This window comes from Danio rerio, chromosome 10 (assembly GCF_052040795.2).
Source record: "Danio rerio strain M-AB ecotype USA chromosome 10, GRCz13ab, whole genome shotgun sequence".
In the NCBI taxonomy this organism is placed as follows: domain Eukaryota; kingdom Metazoa; phylum Chordata; class Actinopteri; order Cypriniformes; family Danionidae; genus Danio; species Danio rerio.
In genome coordinates, this window is record NC_141030.1 from 35092218 (window position 1) to 35112801 (window position 20584).

Below are 20584 nucleotides of genomic sequence, written 5' to 3' on the forward strand. Positions count from 1 at the left end.
AGTTTGTTCTGTAGACTATCGAAAGAAAATATAGTTAATGATTTTGACCTTAAAATGTTTTTTAAAAAATTAAAAACGGCTTTTATTCTAGCCAAAATAAAACAAATAAGACTTTCTCTAGAAGAAAAAATATTATCAGACATACTGTGAAAATTTCCTGAATTTGTTAAAGATCATTTAGGAAATATTTAAAAAAGAAAAAAACAAAGGGTGGCTAATAATTCTGACTTCAACTGTACATTTCATTATTTTTTTAATATATATTTTTTTATTTTTCATTGAAATGCAATTATATTTCTGATACCTATTTTGTCACATCCTTATGTCACTGAATGAACCTACTGAATGGAAATGTGACATTTTACTGCATTTTATATATATTTACCAGCAGAAAAGTGCATGTCAGTAAAGCATGTGCAATGCATGATAATGTATTTCAACGCGGCACTCTACAATAATTACACCGGCCAGCATTCTTCTACAATTTGCTCTTCCATTTCATCTCGTTCAGCTGCATCTCCTTCTATAAACCAATGTGATGGCTTAACACGGCTGTGTTTCCATGAATAATTTATTATTTGTTTGACTAGCGCTGAAAAACCCACTGTCTATTGACCTAAGCAGGGAGAAATGCCCATAGATAAATAATTGACAATTGGGTTACTTTAGCATTCTCATTTGAACAAAACATGAACCTGGGAAAGACAGTGTGCAGCTCTGACATTTTCCCTCCACTGCGGTAAGGAAAGCAAAAGACCATAAGGTCAGAAAAATAGATGAGGGCTGCATCGCTCAAACACACCTTGATTGTGTTCCTACATGATGTGAAATTCATAGCAGCAAGTTGCATAGAGAGAGACAACTCTGTGCCACATACATGCAGTGTATGTCCTTTCATATAGCGGTAGGTGATATGGATGCTCTGATTTCTAATGACATCAATTACAGTAATTCATATGTACCCATAGAGAATTTCTGTTTTTCAGATATAAAAACATAAATAAAAATAAGGTGTTGTTAGTACACATAATCATTAGAAATGTTAAGAAATGAGTAAAAAGATAATAGAATCACGTAAACATGATAAAACATGAAGACAATAACTTAATGTTATTGTCAATATATTGAAAATAAAAATTTTCAATTATAATCTTTCAAAATTCATGAAATTATTCTGGGTAAAAATGAAAATGCCTAATAAATAAATTAATTTGTTTCCCCAAATATACTGCAATACTCTTTTCATCAAGAATATTTTTTAAAATTAATAATTACATACAGTTGAAGTCAGAATTATTTGCACCCCCCCCTCCTGAATTATTAGTCCCCCTGTTCATTTTTTCCCCAATTTCTGTTTAAAAGAGAGAAGATTTTCTTCAACACATTTCTAAACATAATAGTTTTAATAACCCATTTCTAATAAATGATTTATTTTATCTTTGTCATGATGACAGTAAATATTTGACTAGATATTTTTCAAGACACTTCTATACAGATTAAAGTGACATTTAAATGCTTAACTGGTTTAATTAGGTTAAATAGGCAGGTTAGGGTAATTAGGCAAGTTATTGTATAACAATGGTTTGTTCTTTAGACTATCAAAAAATAGCTTAAAGGAGCAAATAATTTTGATAATAATTTTAATAATAATTTAATAACAATAATAATTTAATAATAATGTTGTTTTTTAAAAATTAAAAACTGATTTTATTCTAGCTGAAATAAAACAAATAAGACTTTCTCCAGAAGAAAAAATATTATCAGACATACTGTGAAAATGTCCTTGCTCTGTTAAACATAATTTGGGAAATATTAAAAAAAAGAAAAATAATTAAAAGGGGAGGTTAATAAGTCTTCCACTGTATATTATTTCCTCATTCTGTGATTTTAAACCACATCTGTGAGGCTAAATAAATAAATAGGCTGTCTGAGACACTTGACTGATGTTATGTAGTGAATTTGGAGTTATTTTATGTCAGTAAACCTGTGTTGATAAACTTTATTAAAACTGTATTGTGCTACTGTAGCAATTTAATCAATGCACTCATCCAGATTTATAGCACAGATGTTCCACATACAGTCTTTATCAAAACCAGTTTGAAGAGGCAGTTTCCAGATTTGAGGTTTTATTATGGGAGTATTATCATGGGAAGACAAATTATTATCATGGGAATCGTTTTCATGGATATATCACCAACAATTAATTAATGCACAATTAATGACATCCCACATCCAGACTTCCATAGACCATATCATAATGTACCAGGAATACGCAATTGGTCAAATATCAGTCAAATAATGCCAAGATGCCAGTGTCATCAGGCATAGACACTTCTAGGAGATGCAACTGATCTAATAAGCCTGCAGACCTACAAATATTGGACTGTCGGTGAAGGTATTTGGTGCGATCGGTGCAGTTTGGTATACACACACACACACATGTGGAGTGCACATAAACAGTTTATCCTGTTACTGGGGAGCATGACGGAGACGGCATATGTTCCTGGGGTTATTTGCATAGCGCGATTGTGCCCCGTCCTTTCTGATTACGTCTCCAGCGCTTCCTGCTGTTCTCTCATTTGCCCGATGCGGAAATTTTAATTTGGGGCCGGCTTTGAAGACTTTTTAATTTAGTTTGGTTTAGAGCGAAAAGGCTAAGGCAGCGGCAATTTGTTCAAACGCAAACAAAAATATTACTCAAATCTCCGCGATAAGGCCTCACACGAGCAATTCAATTACATGTACAGTTGCGGGTCTTTAATGTAGTTAGACTGATATTAGAATATCAATGTGAGTCGACTGGCGCTGTTTGATGGGGCCGGTGGGGGTGCATGAAAGGGCAGCTCTATGCGAACGTGTGTGTCAGAAAGGCAGTTTAAAAGCATTCACTCACTGCTTTCCACCTCCAGCAGTGCTTTGGTCAAGATGCTGCCCGCCACACTGATAGCCTGGCAGATGTAGTAGCCAGAATCCTCGCTGTGCACATCTGTGATGGTAAGCTCTCCGCTCAGAGACACGGAAAAACGGCCTGACTGTGAGGGCGGCTGACTGGGAAACAGCAGGACCTGTTAAACGGCAGGAGAAAAACAAGATAAACATGACAAATGACACTTTTCGGATCAGTCAGACTTGTAGAACATGTTGACTATAGAATGCTTTTTTTAACCCAAAAATAAGTCTAGTGCCTCTTAATTATGCTTGAAAATTATTCGAGTATCAGATAAAGCACTTATGGCAGCACGGTGGCATAGTGGTTAGCATTTCTGTGTGGAGTTTGCATGTTCTTCCTGTGTTTGCGTGGGAACTAAATTGGCCGTAGTGTATGTGTGTCTGTGTGAATGCGAGAGTATATGGGTGTTTCCCAGTAGTGGGTTGTGGCTGGAAGGACATCCGCTCCAAATAACATATGCTGGAATGGTTGGCGGTTCTTTCCGCTGTTTTGACCCCTGATAAATAAGGGAATAAAGCACTTATCATGTAACTCTACAATGATGGATGTAGCATGAAAAGGCAATTAGTATTAATAAAATGATACATTACTTCTCATATACAAGTAAAGGCTGACATAAAAGCCCTGCTGTAATATTTTTAATCTTTTTTAAATTATTCGAAAGTGATTTTTTAAAAAGCAAAGACTTTTTCCTATATTTGTTTTTATTCTGATTTGTTTATTCATTCTGAATACTTTTAGTTTGGCTGGAATAACAGATTTATTTTGGAAACACTATTTAAGGTCAATATTAATAGTGCCCTTAAGAATTTATTTAATTCAACTATTACACTTTATTACACTTTAACTAAACTCTTATTATTATTAAACATCTTATAAGAACTTAATAATGAAAACGATGTTTAGTATACAATCATGTTGCACTGCTTGCTTTAACCTTAAATACCTCTTTTGCACAATATTCACCTTCAGTACCCCTTTTGCACAATATCCTGCACAACATTGTTCAGTCTCATGCAAAAGTACTTGTATAGCCTATCTTGTGTATAGTAAAGTATCTTATAGTATATGTTAGTTATGCATAAGTTATTTTTTTTAAATAGCTCTTATGTCCAGTGTTGTGTTTGCATTTATGATTAATTTATGTATCGTTGAAGTCAGAATTATTAGCCCCCCTAAATTATTAGCCCTGTTAATTTTTTTCCGCAATTTCTGTTAAACTGAAGGAAGATTTTTTTCAGCACATTTCTAAACATAAAAGTTTTAATAACTCATTTCTAATAACTGATTTATTTTATTTTTGTCATGATGACAGTAAATTATATCTGACTAGATATTTTTCAAGACACTTCTATACAGCTTAAAGTGACATTTAAAGGCTTAACTTGGGTAATTAGGTTAACTAGGTTAGGGTAGTTAGGCAAGTTATTGTATAATGATGGTTTGTTCTGTAGACTATTGAAAAAATAATAGCTTAAAGGGGCTAATAATTTTGTCCCTAAAATGTTTTTTTTTTTTTTAATAAAAACTGCTTTTATTTTAGCCGAAATAAAACAAATAAAATTTCCAGAAGAAAAATATTATTAGACATACAATGTTTATACTGTTAAACATTGTATGGAAAATATAAAAAAATCAAAGGGGGGCTAACAATTCTGACTTCAGTTGTAGCACCGTTGTCCTGCGAGACATAACATTTCATTCCTGTATGTCCACGCAAGTAGCGAAATGAAAATAAAGCTCGACTTGACTTGACTTGATGTAAATTTATTTTAAGAATTAAATATATTTGATTAGCTATAAGACAAACCACTACTATCTCTATTGCCTAAGTAAAATATCTTTATCTTAATTAACCTAAAATTAAGCCTTTAAATCTCACTTTAAACTGAATACTAGTATCTTCCAAAATAACTAGTGAATTGGCAGACACAAAATAAATTAGTTATTAAATAAATGGGTTTTTCATTTATTATATACAGTTGAGGGCAAAATGATTTACCCTCCTGTGCAATATTAATTCTTTTTCAACTATTTATCAAGTGAAATTTAGAAGAAATTTTTACAGTATTTCCTATAATATTTTTTTTTTCTTCAGGAGAAAGTCTTATTTGTTTTATTTTGACTAGACAAAAAGCAGTTTTTAATTTTTTTAGAAAAGATTTTAAGGTCAATATTATTAGCCCGATTAGCTACTATACTATATTTTATTTTCGATAGTCTACAGAACAAACCATTGTTATACAATGACTTGCCTAATAACCCTAACTTGCCTATTTAACCTGGTTAACCCAGCTTTTAAATGTCACTCAATACTAGTATTCTGAGAAATATCTAGTAAAACATTATGTACTGTCATTATGGTAAAGATAAGAGAAATCAGTTATTAGAAATGAGTTTTTAAAACTATTATTATGTTTAAAAATTTGTTTCTTTTTAATATTTTCTCATTTAAACAGAAATTGGGAGAAAATAAAAAAGAATTTAATTTAACTTCAACTGTATATGCCAACAAATCATTGTACTTACCAAAAAAGAATACTTTCAAATACTTTACTTACATTTTACCACATTTAACACTCTTGGCACATTGTGCAGTTACAATTAAATGCAGCCACTTGTGGCATATCGCTTCATCGTTTCATTTGTTTCATCACTGTTCCTGACTGTTTATCCAAATTATAAACATATTTAAAAAAGGATATGAGATAATCAAGTCTGCTGATAAAATGTATGACTCCTCACAATCGCTTTTCAAAATTTAAGAGCCCAGATGAACCGGCTGATTTGCATTTACATTAATAGAACGCCACTATGCATTCAAGGCATAAATTTAGCTGACCGCTGTGATTCACATCTACACAATAGCTGCGTTATCTCAGCTGCTGTTTAAGAGGAAGAACGCCAAATACACACACACATACACACAAAAAACACAAGGCCGAAGGATCTTTAAGGAGTCTTCCTCTTGCAACACTGACAGCTGCCCTATTGTTTCCAGTTGGCAGCGTGTTTCATTTTTCGGGATAATCCGGTGACCCCCAAGCCCTCCAGACTCACCCTCATCCTCAGTTCTGCTCTATATCTACTGACCTCAAAGATCGGCCACATATACACACACAGAAAAACAAAGAATAGACGGGAGATTAAGCGAAGAGCAGTTCACGACCTGCCAGACAGCGGATATTTGATCACCTCTGGCCTATGACACACTCAGCTGGATGAAGAAAGGGAGGAGGAAGAGACGGAGGAGAGGAAATACAGGACAACCAGAGGCTTATATCTTCATTTCTGCTGCTGCGCTTTATTAATAGAGACATGAGAGTGTTATCTAGCTGGGCCCAGGGACACGCTCAATCCTCCCCTGACCTAAAGAGGAGACGCACGAATGTGAACAAGCTCCTTAAGAAATCCCAGAGTTCTTTCTAACCCGGTGAATGGCCTGTCACCAGAATCACAAAGTGGCTGGAAGGCATTCGCTCTATTTCTTTCTCTTTGTCTCTCTGGCTCTTAAAACTCTTATAAAAAGAAGAAGCCTGGAGTGATTCTTCTTGTTTTGAACAAAGTTACATTCATTTATGTAATCATTTATTTATTTAAATGGTGTACAAGCTAAAACATCCAGTGGATAGAACATAAAAAAATAATATTTTAATGTAAATACTGTAAATCTATACATATACAAAACCGGTCAAAAGATTTGTATCAGGCAATATATTTAAAAAAGAAGGCTATTCTGATCACCAGGGCTGATTTATTTGATAAAAATACAGTAAAAACGTGTACAAAATGTGAAACATTATTACAATTTAACATTTATTTTACTGAATTCAAAATTAGTTTCAGCATTATTACTCCATTATTCAGTCACAATATTCATTTATTAATTTTCTCTTCGGCTTAGTCCCTTTAATAATCTGGGGCTGCCTCAGCGGAATGAACCGCCAACTTATCCAACATGTTTTACACAGTGAATACCCTCCGAGCTGCAACCCATCACTGGGAAATACACACTTTTTCACACTCATATACTATGGAAAATTTAGCTTACCCAATTCACCTATACCTGCATGTCTTTGGACTGTGGGGGAAACCGGAGCAACCGAAGGAATCCCACACGAACACGGGAAGAACATGCAAACTCCAACTGACCAAGCCGGGGCCCAAACAAGCGACCTTGTTATGAGGGGATTGTGCTACCCACTGCGCCACCGTGCTGCCCCATGTTGTTCAATGACTTGCGTAATTAACCTAATTTTACTAGTTAACCTGGCTCTGAGGCTCTGGAACTCTCTTTCCTATGACATTAGACATGCTGAATCTTTTAGATTGTTTAAATCATCCTTGGTTAATGAAGGGACTAAGCCGACAAGAAAATGAATGAATTAATAAATCATCCTTGAAAACACACTACTTTACACTCGCCTATTCGCCTATTTTGAATATTTTACATTGAATGGTTCAATTTTACTGTTATGATCAATTTTTTTTCTATCTGTAAATTTTTTTTTGTTTAAACCGCTTTGAGAATTAAATTTTAAAGGCGCTATAAAAAAATACATTATCATTATTCTTCTTATTATTTTTCAAAATAACTAGTAAACCATTATGTCCAGTCATCCCAGCAAAGACAAAAAAAGTTGTTTAATTATGTTTAAAAACATGTTGAAAAAAGTACTTTGGAATATATTTGAAAAAAAAAAAATAATACTTGCTTACAACTGTATATGTACACTCACTGGCCACTTTATTAGGTACACCTTAGTAGTACCGGGTTGGACCTGCTCTTGTCTTCAGAACTGAAACATTCCTTTGTTGCATAGATTCAACGAGGTACTGGAAATATTCCTCAGAGATTTTGGTCCATACTGACATGATAGCATCATGCAGTTGCGGCAGATTTGTCGGCTGCACATCCATGGTGCGAATCTCCCGTTCCACCACATCCCAAAGGTGCTCAATTGGATTGAGCTCTGGTGACTGTGGAGGCCATTTGAGTACAGTGAACTTATTGTCATGTTCAAGGAACCAGTCTGAGATGATTCGTGCTTTATGATATGGCGCGTTATCTTGCTGGAAGTAGCCACCAGAAGATAGGTACACAGTGGTCATAAAGGGAAGGACATGGTCAGCAACAATACTCAGGTAGGCTGTGCCTCAAGGTTGGATGTGTTGTGCATTCAGAGATGCTCTTCTGCATACCTCGGTTGTAACGAGTAGTTATTTGAGTTACTGTTGCCTTTCTATCAGCTCAAACCAGCCATTCTCTTCTGACCTCGCATCAACAAGGCATTTGCGTACACTGAACTGCCGCTCACTTGATATTCTCTCTTTTTCGGACTATTGTCTAAATACCCTAGAGATGGTTGTGCGTGAAAATCCCAGTAGATCAGCAGTTTCTGAAATACTCCAACCAGCCTGTCTGGCACCAACAACCATGCCATGCCAGATTGTCTTGACCATGTCTACATACCTAATTGCATTGAGTTGCTGCCATGTGAGTGGCTGCTTTGAAATATGCATTAACAAGCAGTAGGACAGATGTACCTAATAAAGTGGCCGGTAAAGGTATATATATATATATATATATATATATATGTAATACAATATTACTTTATCATTCCATGACACTGGCAGTAGATTTCAGAAAATTCACCAGCATACACATTTCATAAAAACACACAACAAAGCATAAGGTTGTGCCAGTTACGCATCATCAGCTGTGTCTCCTATCAAATGCAGACAATATCCTGCCAGTAAACATATGATTACAAGTGACAATACATACAACTCAAAGACAGACAGCCACGCATTTTGCTTTCTGAGCAGAAGCACTTCTCGGGGTACTTATTCTCCAGGTGAGATCAGCTGGATAATGAAAAATAAATCCATCAGATTTCCCACCCATTTGAGTTCTAGTCCTAGAAGTCTTAGAAGTGTCACTCAGAAAGTTACAGTGTGCTCTAATACATATTGAGTGTTCTCAGAACGTATTTGAACACTCTGATCACACTTCAGAAAAATGCATGATGGGATTTTGCACTTTTGCACTGGCCAGCAGATGATTTTTAACCACCTTGAGATTAGTTAATAGAACAGTTAAGCCAGAAATGAAAATTCAGTCATTTACTTACTCTCCCTCTGTTCAAAACCTATTTTTTTTGCTGTTTTCTGTTGAACATAAAAGAACGATACTTTGTAGAATGTTGTAAACTGGTATCCATTAACTTACATTGTAATCTTCCTACAATGGAAGTCAATGGCTGTTTTTTTCCCCAATATTCTCCGAAACATCTTGCTGTTCAACAGAAGGGCAAAAAAAAAAAAAGGTTTGGAACCACTTTAGGGTGAGAAAATGGTATATAATTTTAATTTCTGGGTGAATTATCCTTTGAGAAGCCATATTACTCCGTAAATAAATATTGCCAATGCCCCACCCCATTATGAGCACATTAGGAATCACAGGATAAAAATAGTTTAGACCAAGCAATTAAATAAATTAAATTCAATTTGACATTCGTAGTATCAGATCAGGGTTAAGTGTCCAAAATTTCTTTGATGTCGCATATATAGATTTTCCACATCGTCAAAATGTCCAATTTAGCATGGTTTATCAGTGCTGATGACAGTTCCAGGTACAGTATTTCCAATAGTGAATGCAGAGTTGCTACTAGTGACTAGATTAATAAACACAAATCCAGCCAATATACACTCTTTTACAAGTTGGAATCAATTTTGAGCCAAACTCGAGAATTCAAGTAATATTTTAAAGGGGAAATTCTAAGTGAACATGAAAAAACAGCAGTTTACAAAATAATATATAGTTGAAGCTGTTTGCAATTCTCTGTTTGTTCACATAAAAAAGAGTCCATTTCAAATACATTTGTCTTCACATTTACAACCTAAGAAAACAGAACAATGCATGAAAATTTTGTTGGTGCCTTGTTTCTTTATACATTTTAATGCAACAATGTGGCTTAAGTGTCCAAATATTATTTAAGGCTAATGTAAACATGAAAAATAACATATTTAATGTTCTAATAATGATTTTAGATTCACATTTGTAATAAAAATTAGTTGATCAAAACCAGTTAAAGACGCTCGGTTCTTTTAAAATCAATGCTACTTTTCGATTGAAAAAGCTGCTTCTCACTAATAAACTTGTTCACTATGCAAGAGTTTAAAAGGTGAATTCAACCAATTTACTTACCTTTTACTCACCCTCTAAGATGTACAAACCAATATGAGTTTCTCTTTTTGACGTTGAACATAAAAGAAGATATTTTGTAGAATGCTGGAAAATGGTAGTGACTAACAACCATAGACATCCAAAACACAACCACTATGGAAGTTAATGACTTTGTGTTTTAGGCAGTCTTCAAAATATCTTCTTCTGTGTTAAACAGAACAAAGCAACTCAAATAAGTTTAAAACAGTGAGCGATGATACATTTTAAATTTGTGGGTGAACTGTACCTTTAAGGTCGTTTTCGGCTGCTGTGCACTGATGTGTTTTGATGGCTGTTTGTTCTGTGCATGTGTGCAGTGTTGCCTCTTACCTGACTGCCTTCTTTCTGCCAGAAAACAGCAGGAGGGGGATTTCCCTTCGTTCCGCAGAGAAAGGTGACAGTGCGGCCCTGGGCAGAGATCTGATCCCGCGGACGCACTACAATCTGAGGAGGAACTGGAAGAGAGAAGAAAAAACAGATATGAAGCTGTATAGCCGCAGAGAACAAATCAAGACCATATAGAGTCTATAAGAGCTTCTAGGATACCTGAATACCTCCTTCAAGCAAAGACTGTCATTGAGTCATACAGTCTGACAGGTTGTTTAGTCTAAACTTGAGTCTCCCAAGGTGGTGAACTGTGTGTGTGTTTGTATGCTGGTGGCATGCTGTAAAGCTGTCATAGCTGATACTAGACATGGTACCATATTCTGGTACCAGTGGCTGTTAGTGTCAGGTTATGCAAACAGCACTTCTGTCACGATCACCAGCGATCTAACCCTGATAGATGCCTGGAGAACTTTCACTATCACCCGGACTACAATCCTGTAACCAAAAGAACTACAAATCCTGTCATGCACCACAAACTCACACCTGTTCCAGTTCTTTTTTGATTACACACACAGCTGGGAGCTGCTTAAAGAATGATTGCATGGACCATATATACAGCACACAAACACACAGAATTTTCTGAATGTTGTTGTTTTGTTACATTGCGAACCGTTCTCTTGTCTTGTCCAGCCTAGCCATATTTTTCGTTTTGATGCCTTGCTGTCTGTATTGACCATTCGTCTATTTGTGACCACGATTCTTGATTATCTGTGTGCATTTGTTTACTCCTGTTTTGACTATTGCCTGTCTGACTAATCTTATAAATAAGCTGCACATGGATCCTTAACACTATTGACCAGCACTGTTGTGTTACTTTACTGCAGTGAAAATATTTTATGCCTTGTTTTCCAGTATGAAGTAAAAGCCTAAAACCTTCTAGGTACCTGAAATCAAATATTAAATAATAAAATGAAACATACAAAATTGAAGTTGGTAAAATGTCTAATAAAATTAAATATAAAAACTAATATTAATAAAACTGAACTGAAATGTACAAAAAAAATCTACTCTACAACTAAACTACACCAAAAAAAAAAAAAACATTAAAAAAAAAAAAAAAAAAAAACATTTGTTAGATTTACAAAGAATTGCAAATGATTTATATGGGCTGAATTTAAGTAAACAAATTGATTCGAACATTACTAAATTGAAGTTTGTTAAAATTCAGACCATATAAATAGTTTGCAACCACTTACCTTCAAAACATTTAATAAATCCAATGAATCATTTTTAAAAAATAAAACTACAATAGAATCTCAATTATACTAAAATAAAAAAAAAAAACTGAATGAAGATCTAAATAAAAACACAATTACTTGAGAAGTATGACATAAAAACATAAATTATATTAAAATAAAGTTTTTGTGTTTTTGGTTTTGCAGTTTATGTAGTATGTTTAAACTACCTAGCTAACTAAATATGTAAGTATCACATCACTTAAATTATAAATTCAGGGCTTTTAAAAACTCAAGTGGGGCTATATAACCAAATGCATATTGTGTTTAAAGGCAGATGTTTCGGTGTTGGTCTTTTAGAGCAGAAAGAGATGGATATAAAGAGCTTAATTAATATGGAAGTCTTTTCTCCTATGTGCCCGCAGAGATACTTTAAAGCACATGATAGCACATGTGATGCAGTACTGAAGAGCCCTTATCTCCTGGGGGATGTGCAGGAGTACTGAGAGCAAATATACATTTATATATTAGTAATCTGGCCTCTTTGGTCTAATGTACATTTTCTGTCCACTAATGAGGGTCTGGATATAAACGAGGACCTCTTAAACTCCCGAGAGCATCTCTGGGTGGCCAATAGCTTCATCTCATCTATCTCTCGGCAGATCCATTCTTCCATCTCGCTCACTTTCTCTCTCTCAATCTCTTTGATGAGACCTTGTTGGCTTTTTTTCTGCCGCGGTTGCTTGGTTCTTGCCCTTAGTGTGAGTTTGATCAATGGATGTTCGTGATGGATGCTAATCTGCTGGTCTTATCTGCCCTCCAGCCATCTTTTTAGCCAACAACATCACGGAGCCTTAAACAGTTCCATCCAGACCTAGCTATTTTTTGTTTCAGTCATGTTATAAACCTGTTATAAAAGTAAAGAAACAGGTCTCCTAGAAATTAACCTAAATGAAATTAACCTACATTTAGCTAGTTTTGCAAATCCTAACATGCTATTTTTTTGAAATAGGATACTTTTTGAATCATGTCAGACAGTCTCATAATGGATGGATAGATGTAGGGATGAAAAATTATAAGAAAAATGTATGGATGTATGGATGGATAGATGGATAGATGAAAAATGATAAAAAAATGGATGGATGGATAAATGGATGAAGAGAAGGATGGATGAAATAATGGTAATGAATTAAATAATGGTGGATAAATGAAAAAATTATAAAAAGGATGGATGGATGGATGGATGGATGGATGGATGGATGGATGGATGGATGGATGGATGGATGGATGGATGGATGAAAAAATATATGGATGGATGGACGAATGAAAAAAATGATAGATGGATGGAGGGATGAAAAAATGATACGAAAGATGGATGGATGGATGAATGGATGGATGGAAAAATGATAAGATGGATGGATGGATGGATGGATGAATGGATGGATGGATGGATAAAAATTACAAGATGAATGAATGGATCAATAGATGGATAGATGGATGGATGAAAAAATATAAGGTTGGATTGATGGATAAAAAATTATAAGAAGGATAGAAGGATGAATGGATAGATGGATGAATGAATGGATGGATGCATGTTTCTGTTAAATGGCTGGTTGGATGGGTGGATGGATGGATGGATGGATGGATATGATGATTAATATAAGGATGATGGAAAGATGGATGGATAAATTGAACATAAGATATAAGAATAGATAGATGTAATGATAATTGGATAGATGGATGGATGGATGGATGGATGGATGGATAGAATATTCAATATGATATGATGATAAACATAAGGATAAATGGATGAAAGATTATATATAAAAATAGACATATGATATAAGATATAAGAATGAACAGATGTAATGATAACTAGATGAATGGATAGACAGCTGGTAAACATCCTGGTAAACAGCCCTTTAGCAGAAACAAACTCCCATATTAGTAGAGGATGCAGTGTGATAGAAGAAGATTGAAATTTTGGCATCAAGGATGGAATATAAATGAAACTGATGATCGGCCTTCAGGTGTTCAGGCACGGCTGCGACTGATGGCTATTGACTATTTCCATTCTATTGCCCTTTATCAGGCGCCTGTGAATGTGCACCACTGCCACCTTTAACCTTCAGCGGGGCTAATTGATTTCTCATCCTCCTCGCCACTCCTGTGCAATTTTTTTCTCCCTGCATTTCACACACGATTAGAGTGACACGTCGGCTCTGACAACATGCATTTATACTCAGGAAGGGCTTTCTCCTTTAGCTCACCTTAAATTTCCCACTAATTCATCAAGCCAGAGGGCTGATAGGCGGTTGCATCTTCCCTACTAATGTGACTAACAAACTGCACTCTATTTGTTTCACGATCGCTCTGTATTTCGGTTCACCGATACTCTTAGTCTTTCCCTTTCTATTTTTTTTATCACTCTCATTACAGAAGTCAAATGCAATCCAAAAGATGCAATATACGTCAATGCAGCTGGCTTAGATCAATTTACCGATTGGCTCCCTGTCTGCTTGCCTGCTGGCTTTTTTTTGCAGTTTCTGTCATAGGGCGTAGGCTGAATCACAGCTTGGAGGCGACAAGCATGCTAAAACAGAACAAGGCCCAATAGGGAGCATGACCACAAGGGTCACGAGGTTGCTGTCCTGAGGTCAAGCAGAAGCCATATCACTAACTCCGGAGGTCAAATCTGAAACACATCCCTTGTCGCTATAATTTGGGACACTAGTCTGGAGGGACATCAAAGCAAACCAGTAAGGTAACGACACCAATTCCCTATTTGCCTTGCGGTATTGACTGTATTTCTCACCTGGGCTGATGCAAGGACTGAAATATTGACTTAAGGGTATGCAACACCTGGGAAATGTATGAGTTTTCTTTTTAAATATACATAAACGAATATATATGAATGTGAAAATATACAGGGAAAAATCTGACAACTAAGATGTAAAAAAATAAGATGTTGCTGAACCACACTAACACACACACATGCAGTCTCAAGGGATTTCATGCTAAAAAATGACTTGACAATGTAACAGCAAGAAGTGGAAATGCTACCAAGAGAATGTGCCCTGGGCTGTGATAAATAATTAGCAGTTAAAACAACATTACTGAAACAGCATGGAGTTTTGCAGAAGGATAGAATGGAGGTGTCACGCGCATGCTAATGTGATATGACAGGGAAAAGATTTAAGGACAGGGTTTGATAAACACATAATGCCGCTGTCACTGGAAAACACATCACATTTATAAATATATTAAATTCAAGAAAGGTGCCAGGTTTTTGATATAGGGGTCAAATAAATTAAGCTAAATTATTTATAAAAATAAAAATGGTGCAACAAAATTATACACAAATCCTTAATTTTAGGATTTAACTTTAATTTCTTTTCTGAAGTTAGATATTAAAAAACAGACCTTTTATTTGGTAACGTTAGTTAATAAACACACTGTTGTGAAGTGTTATTTCCAACCCAGGCTCGTTCTGATTATGTACCCCTATGTACATTTCTGGAGAGCACCAAATGTGTTCCAGGAGCTACGTTTTTTGCAGTTTTTGCGAACCTGCCAGAGGCTGCTGTGAGTGCTTTTTCAGATCTCAAATTTTTTATCGCAAGTGCCATTCTCACGTGAATCCACCAGGGCCACTGTTTACTGACTGACTGATCAACCAACTGATTCTCCCACCCTACCCCTTCCCTAAACCCAACCAAAAGTATGTTAAAAAACACCAATTGAGCTGAAAACCCACTTCCCTAAACCCAACCGCAGTGTTTTGAAAAGCAATCCCGAAAAAGAAAAGCCTGATTTTTACCATGTTTTCAGATTTTATCACATTCTCGCCCTGTTATTTACTTGTTTTTTTTTTGTTTTTTGGCTTCTGTGTTCATCTTATCTGCTTTCTGCAATTCTTCACGGAACTCGAACCCTGACGTAGCGGTCAACTCCGCTCTTTGTCTCAAATCCGAAGACATACATGTCAAGCTACCGGACAAACTGATAACAGCAGAAAAGCTGTCCAGATGCAGGTAAGCAGTCAGCAAAAGCAGAAAAGGAATGGCGTCATACCACCCCATAAAGTTCGTTTTAAAGACGAAATGCAGCCATATGTAGCTCTGGCTACATAATTCGCAATCTCTAGAAACGCACAGTATAAAGCGCTACGTTTTCAGAATTAGCCTGTGTTGGTTATTTTACATGATCTTATTTTCATTAATAAATTGTACTAATAAATTACTAAATTCAAAATCTGTATTTTTAAATGTTAACAAAGATTAATAAACATTTTTATTAAAGTTTTTATAAAGTATCTTTCATATTAACTAATGTAGATTATGTTAATACACACATCTTACTGTGGTAATACCAAAAATTACCAAATCTTACTGTAACGTTATTTTTTTAACACTCTTTAAAAATATTGTAAAATATTATTAATAATATTAATTATTAGTAGTGTTTCTCTTCTGATGTTACCAAAAGAACAAAAAAAATTTAGGTTATGCATAAAATAAAACTAACTACTGCAAGGTAAACCATCTCATAAGATAACATTTAGATAATTCTAACATTGTTTTATTAAAATTGGTATAATATTGATAGATTATTAGAATAGATGGCAGTATATTCCACTGTAACGTTCCTGTATAAAGTAGGCAAAATGCTGACGATTATGAAGGATTTACACTCATTGTAATTTAGCTATGAATATCTATAAAATATATCTCAAATTAATCAAATATATATAAAAACAGACTGAGGCTATATCCATAAGCCCTTAGACATCACAGATGGTACACATAACTTCGAAAACATCTTCATATTCTATAAAAAACAGAACTACTGCAACTATTCCAAGTTATAGATAGAAAGCCATCTGTTAAGATATCAATAAGTCTTGCTGTCATCCTGGAAGTATCACAGATGGTGTATTTGATGGAATAGCAGTAGACAGATCTGTGAAGGTGCCAGGCTGGCTGGCCGGCCAGTGACGGGTCAGCGGTGTCACGCGCTCAAACAGACTGAACAAAAAGTGTTGAAGCTAAAAATTTCGCATGGAATTTTATTTACTCCAAAGATGCTTAAGTATTCAACACCTTCACAATCCCTCTGGGAGAGTTATCGGTTAGCGTAGACATCGCCGCAAACTCATACACAGATACACAAAGTCTTCCAACATCACATCTGTCCCCAGAGGGACCCCAAATGACAGGCAGTTGTCAGCGTCGAACACTGATGCAGGCAGAAATGGTGGAAAAGCCATGCTTCAGTGCTCAGCGCTGCAATTAAAACCCCCTACATGCAATTAATACAGTCTTCAGAGTGTAACCGATTAAACGCTTTACAGCATTGCAGGTTATCTACACCAATACAGGGCATATGTTTACAATGCTTAGCTGAGCAGCCATTTCTGTCCAGTGATACCTGCCAAATTTGTATTTACTGCATGATCAAAACGAGAGAGAGAGAGCGATCTACATAAATGCGGCTTCTCAAAAAAGCATGTGCTGTTTTAAATACTCCCCTTGAGGATGCTGTAATATTCCTGGGCTAAAAGATCAGTTCGGAATGTGACACTTTTTTTTGGGACAGCTTAAAAAGAGCACTGTTGGAGGGGCGCCCTGGTGCCGCAGGATTAATCTGGTGCTACATGGGTTTATATCATATTTATTGTCTCTGGTCTTAGACATGCTAATGGAGAGGGCAGTTGAGGGAACCTGCTGTGGATTATTTTGCAACGCTGTGTGCGAATGATGAAACGGATCCTTCATCTTTAGTGGAAAGAAGACTGGGTGTCTTTTCGGTTTCTCCCTCACACAGAGTCTGACTAATCTAACCCGGTGTGTATTAAATGTCTGGTTTTTCATACATAGCTAAGCTCGAAGTTCATTTTGAATCTTGTGTAAGCTCAAATTTAGTGTTTCACCGTCTACATTTGCATCTGCCTTTTAAGGATGAAGAACAAAAGAAGTTAATTTCAAGTGTCTTATTAGCATATTGGAAAGCTTACAACTTAATATACATGGAAATATCAAGGCAAACAAATATTGGCTGAACACAGTGCATGCTTAATTAATATTTACAAAAATGCTGCTCTGATGTATTTTTGATCATCGTTCAGGAGCATAAGAAACTTTTTTTTGAGTAAGTTTTATTTTTTGAAAGAGTTTTTTTACACTTAACTCAATAACTGTAAGTAAACTCAAATGTACTGATTAAAAAAAATAAGCCAATAAAATAACCACTTTTTTATTATTCATTCATTTTCCTTTGGCTTAGTCTCTATTTCAGAGGTCACCACAGCGGAATTTACCACCAACTATTCCAGCATGCCATTCCAGCTGCAACCCAGTACTGGGAAACACCCATACACACTTATTCACACACACTCATTCACTACTGCCAATTTAATTAATCCAATTAATCTAAAGTGCATGTCTTTGGACTGTGGGGGAAATAGATCCCCTGGAGAAAACCTACGTGGACACAGGGAGAACATGCAAACTCCACACAGAAACACCAACTGGCCCAGCTGGGACTTAAACAAGTGACCTTCTTGCTGTGAGGTGCCACTGAGCCACTGTGCCGCCCCATAATCACATTTTATTGAACATTTTTTTTATACTAGCCTTGCCACGATAGCACAGTACTGCAACAAGTATACTAAATATCAGGTAATAGAAAAAAATATATAACTAAAATAATATGACACTTTAAAAATAATAGTCCATTAGTTAATGTTAGTTTATGTGTTTACATTAACATTAACTAAATTTAAATAATCTTGTAAAGCATTTAATAATCATAGTTCAACATTTAGTAATGCATTATTAAAATCCAAAGTTGTGCTTGTTAACATTAGTAAATGCGTTGTGAGTTAACAAAGGGCAAACGTTATTTAACTTAAATAACATTAACTAACATTACAAAGAAGAATAAAAACATTAATAAATGTATTACTAATTGTTTGTTCATGCATTCATTCATTTCTTCAATACATTAAATAACATGAATTATTATACCATTATTTTAAAGTGTTACCAAATATCCTTTCAGCGATTCATTTAGACAGTCTTTGGTTTTCTGCTGAGTATTTGCAAAATATTGAGCTATTTTGAACTCTGATCATTGCTTTGACCATTGCAACCTCCCCTGCATGGCACAAGCTATTGACATGAATGGGTTCCACAGTGCAGTACTTTCCATGTCCAGTGTAAAAGTCTCTTCATACCACACAGTGACTGGAAGCAAAGTGAAATCAGCACGCGGAACACCTCTTTTTTAACTAATACATTTAACAGTTTTTCTCTTCTGGATGAATGATTTTCAGTTTTTTTCTTTTTCTGATGATAATTTTCGGGTAGTCGAAAATTTGATGCATCCCTAATTAGAATATTTCAATCTATGAAATACTTCCCATTATCTTTCTAGAGCTAGAAATACCTCATCTGATACATTAATAAGAATGCTCAAACTGATAGAGGTACCTTTGATGTTGACTTCAGTGCCTAAAAGTTTTGCATAGGTGGGCACAACAGAGTGCATTTCCCAAACTTTCAATTAAATGTAACTTATCCAAAGTACAAATAACACAAGATACAATAAAAGCTCCAAAGCTGGCCTGTATGAAAGCTACCACATTTCTTTTTACCCCCTTAAAAGGAGAACAACGTCTTTGCTTTCCTCTGAAAATTTGCTGTTTCTTTCATTCTGCCAGTCTGTCTGTTGGTTGGTCTGTCTGGCTGTCACCGACCTGCACTGTCAGCATCAGATTGTGAAGAAAAAACAATATTTTTCCTTGATATATATTTAAAACCACTTCTCGGTCACATGTGCTCATTGTGCATATAGTTAAATACAGCTCTTGAAAGAAAAACAAAGCAAGCGGTAGAAAACCCAAGCTCCAAAAAAGTCAGAAGTGCGAGTATTTACTTTATGCTATTTATGAACACTTTAAAAAGTGAAAGGATTGTAGGCTTGGTGATTCCGAAGGGCTTCAAAGCCAAACCCGAGTGGTTTCTGCTGACAATATGGACTTGTTCAAGCTGACTGACTGGGCCACACTGCACAAAACCATTGTGGAAAACATCAGCTCCAGTTCCTTCAGATCTTCCAGAACTCACATCCACCGATGCATTATGGGGATTGCAGAAACAACAGTCAGGCTTTGGCGCAGAGGACCTCTCTTTTAGTGGCTAATTTGATCATGCTTTTCTTGCAGTCTTGAGTGTAAGGACAGAGGTCACTTGTGTGGTGCATTAGATAATGACCCTTTATAATTCCACACAGTAAAGGACATCCAAAGCCGCCAACATTTAAAAAGCCTTAGAAGTTTCAAAAACCTACAGTTTAGATGTAGTTTTTGACTGCGGAACTGAATTTCTGATTTAATGTGCTGGACAAGAATAGACACTCATTACTTTTGTATGTAGAGGGATGATTCTGAGTGTGATTCTGTCATCATTCCAAACCTGTATAACTTACCATGTCACAAAGTATAAAAAGATGAATTCTGTGTCTTAATTGCAGTTGTAGAGAAATGCCTTAATTTACAGCTGCACAATATATATATATATATATATATATATATATATATATATATATATATATATATATATATATATATATATATATATATATATATATATATATATATCATTATGAAGTTCTACTTTTTATGTTAGGTCAGGTCAATTTTGATTTGTGTGGATTTAAATGAATCACAATATTTGGGAAATTTCCATTCAAGGGAAAATTGAACACAGGTCAGAAACAACAATGAGAAACAAGCAAGTATGCAGAAGAGAATGACCAGCGACAGAGTCTTAACCCTGTCAC

General features: G+C 35.3%; 1 protein-coding gene across 10 annotated transcripts in view; it reads right to left on the reverse strand.

Annotated features, from left to right (window-relative positions):
- The window catches only part of robo3 (roundabout, axon guidance receptor, homolog 3 (Drosophila)), a 494668-nt gene that overhangs the window by 55874 nt on the left and 418210 nt on the right, over positions 1-20584 (reverse strand). For 7 of the 10 annotated variants that reach the window (XM_087268848.1, XM_087268847.1, XM_087268846.1 and 4 more), the window contains 2 exon segments: positions 10509-10633; positions 2894-3065 (listed from right to left, as the gene is read on the reverse strand). In XM_087268848.1, the coding sequence (XP_087124974.1) occupies positions 2894-3065; positions 10509-10633 (297 nt within the window). 10 annotated transcript variants of the gene reach the window in all.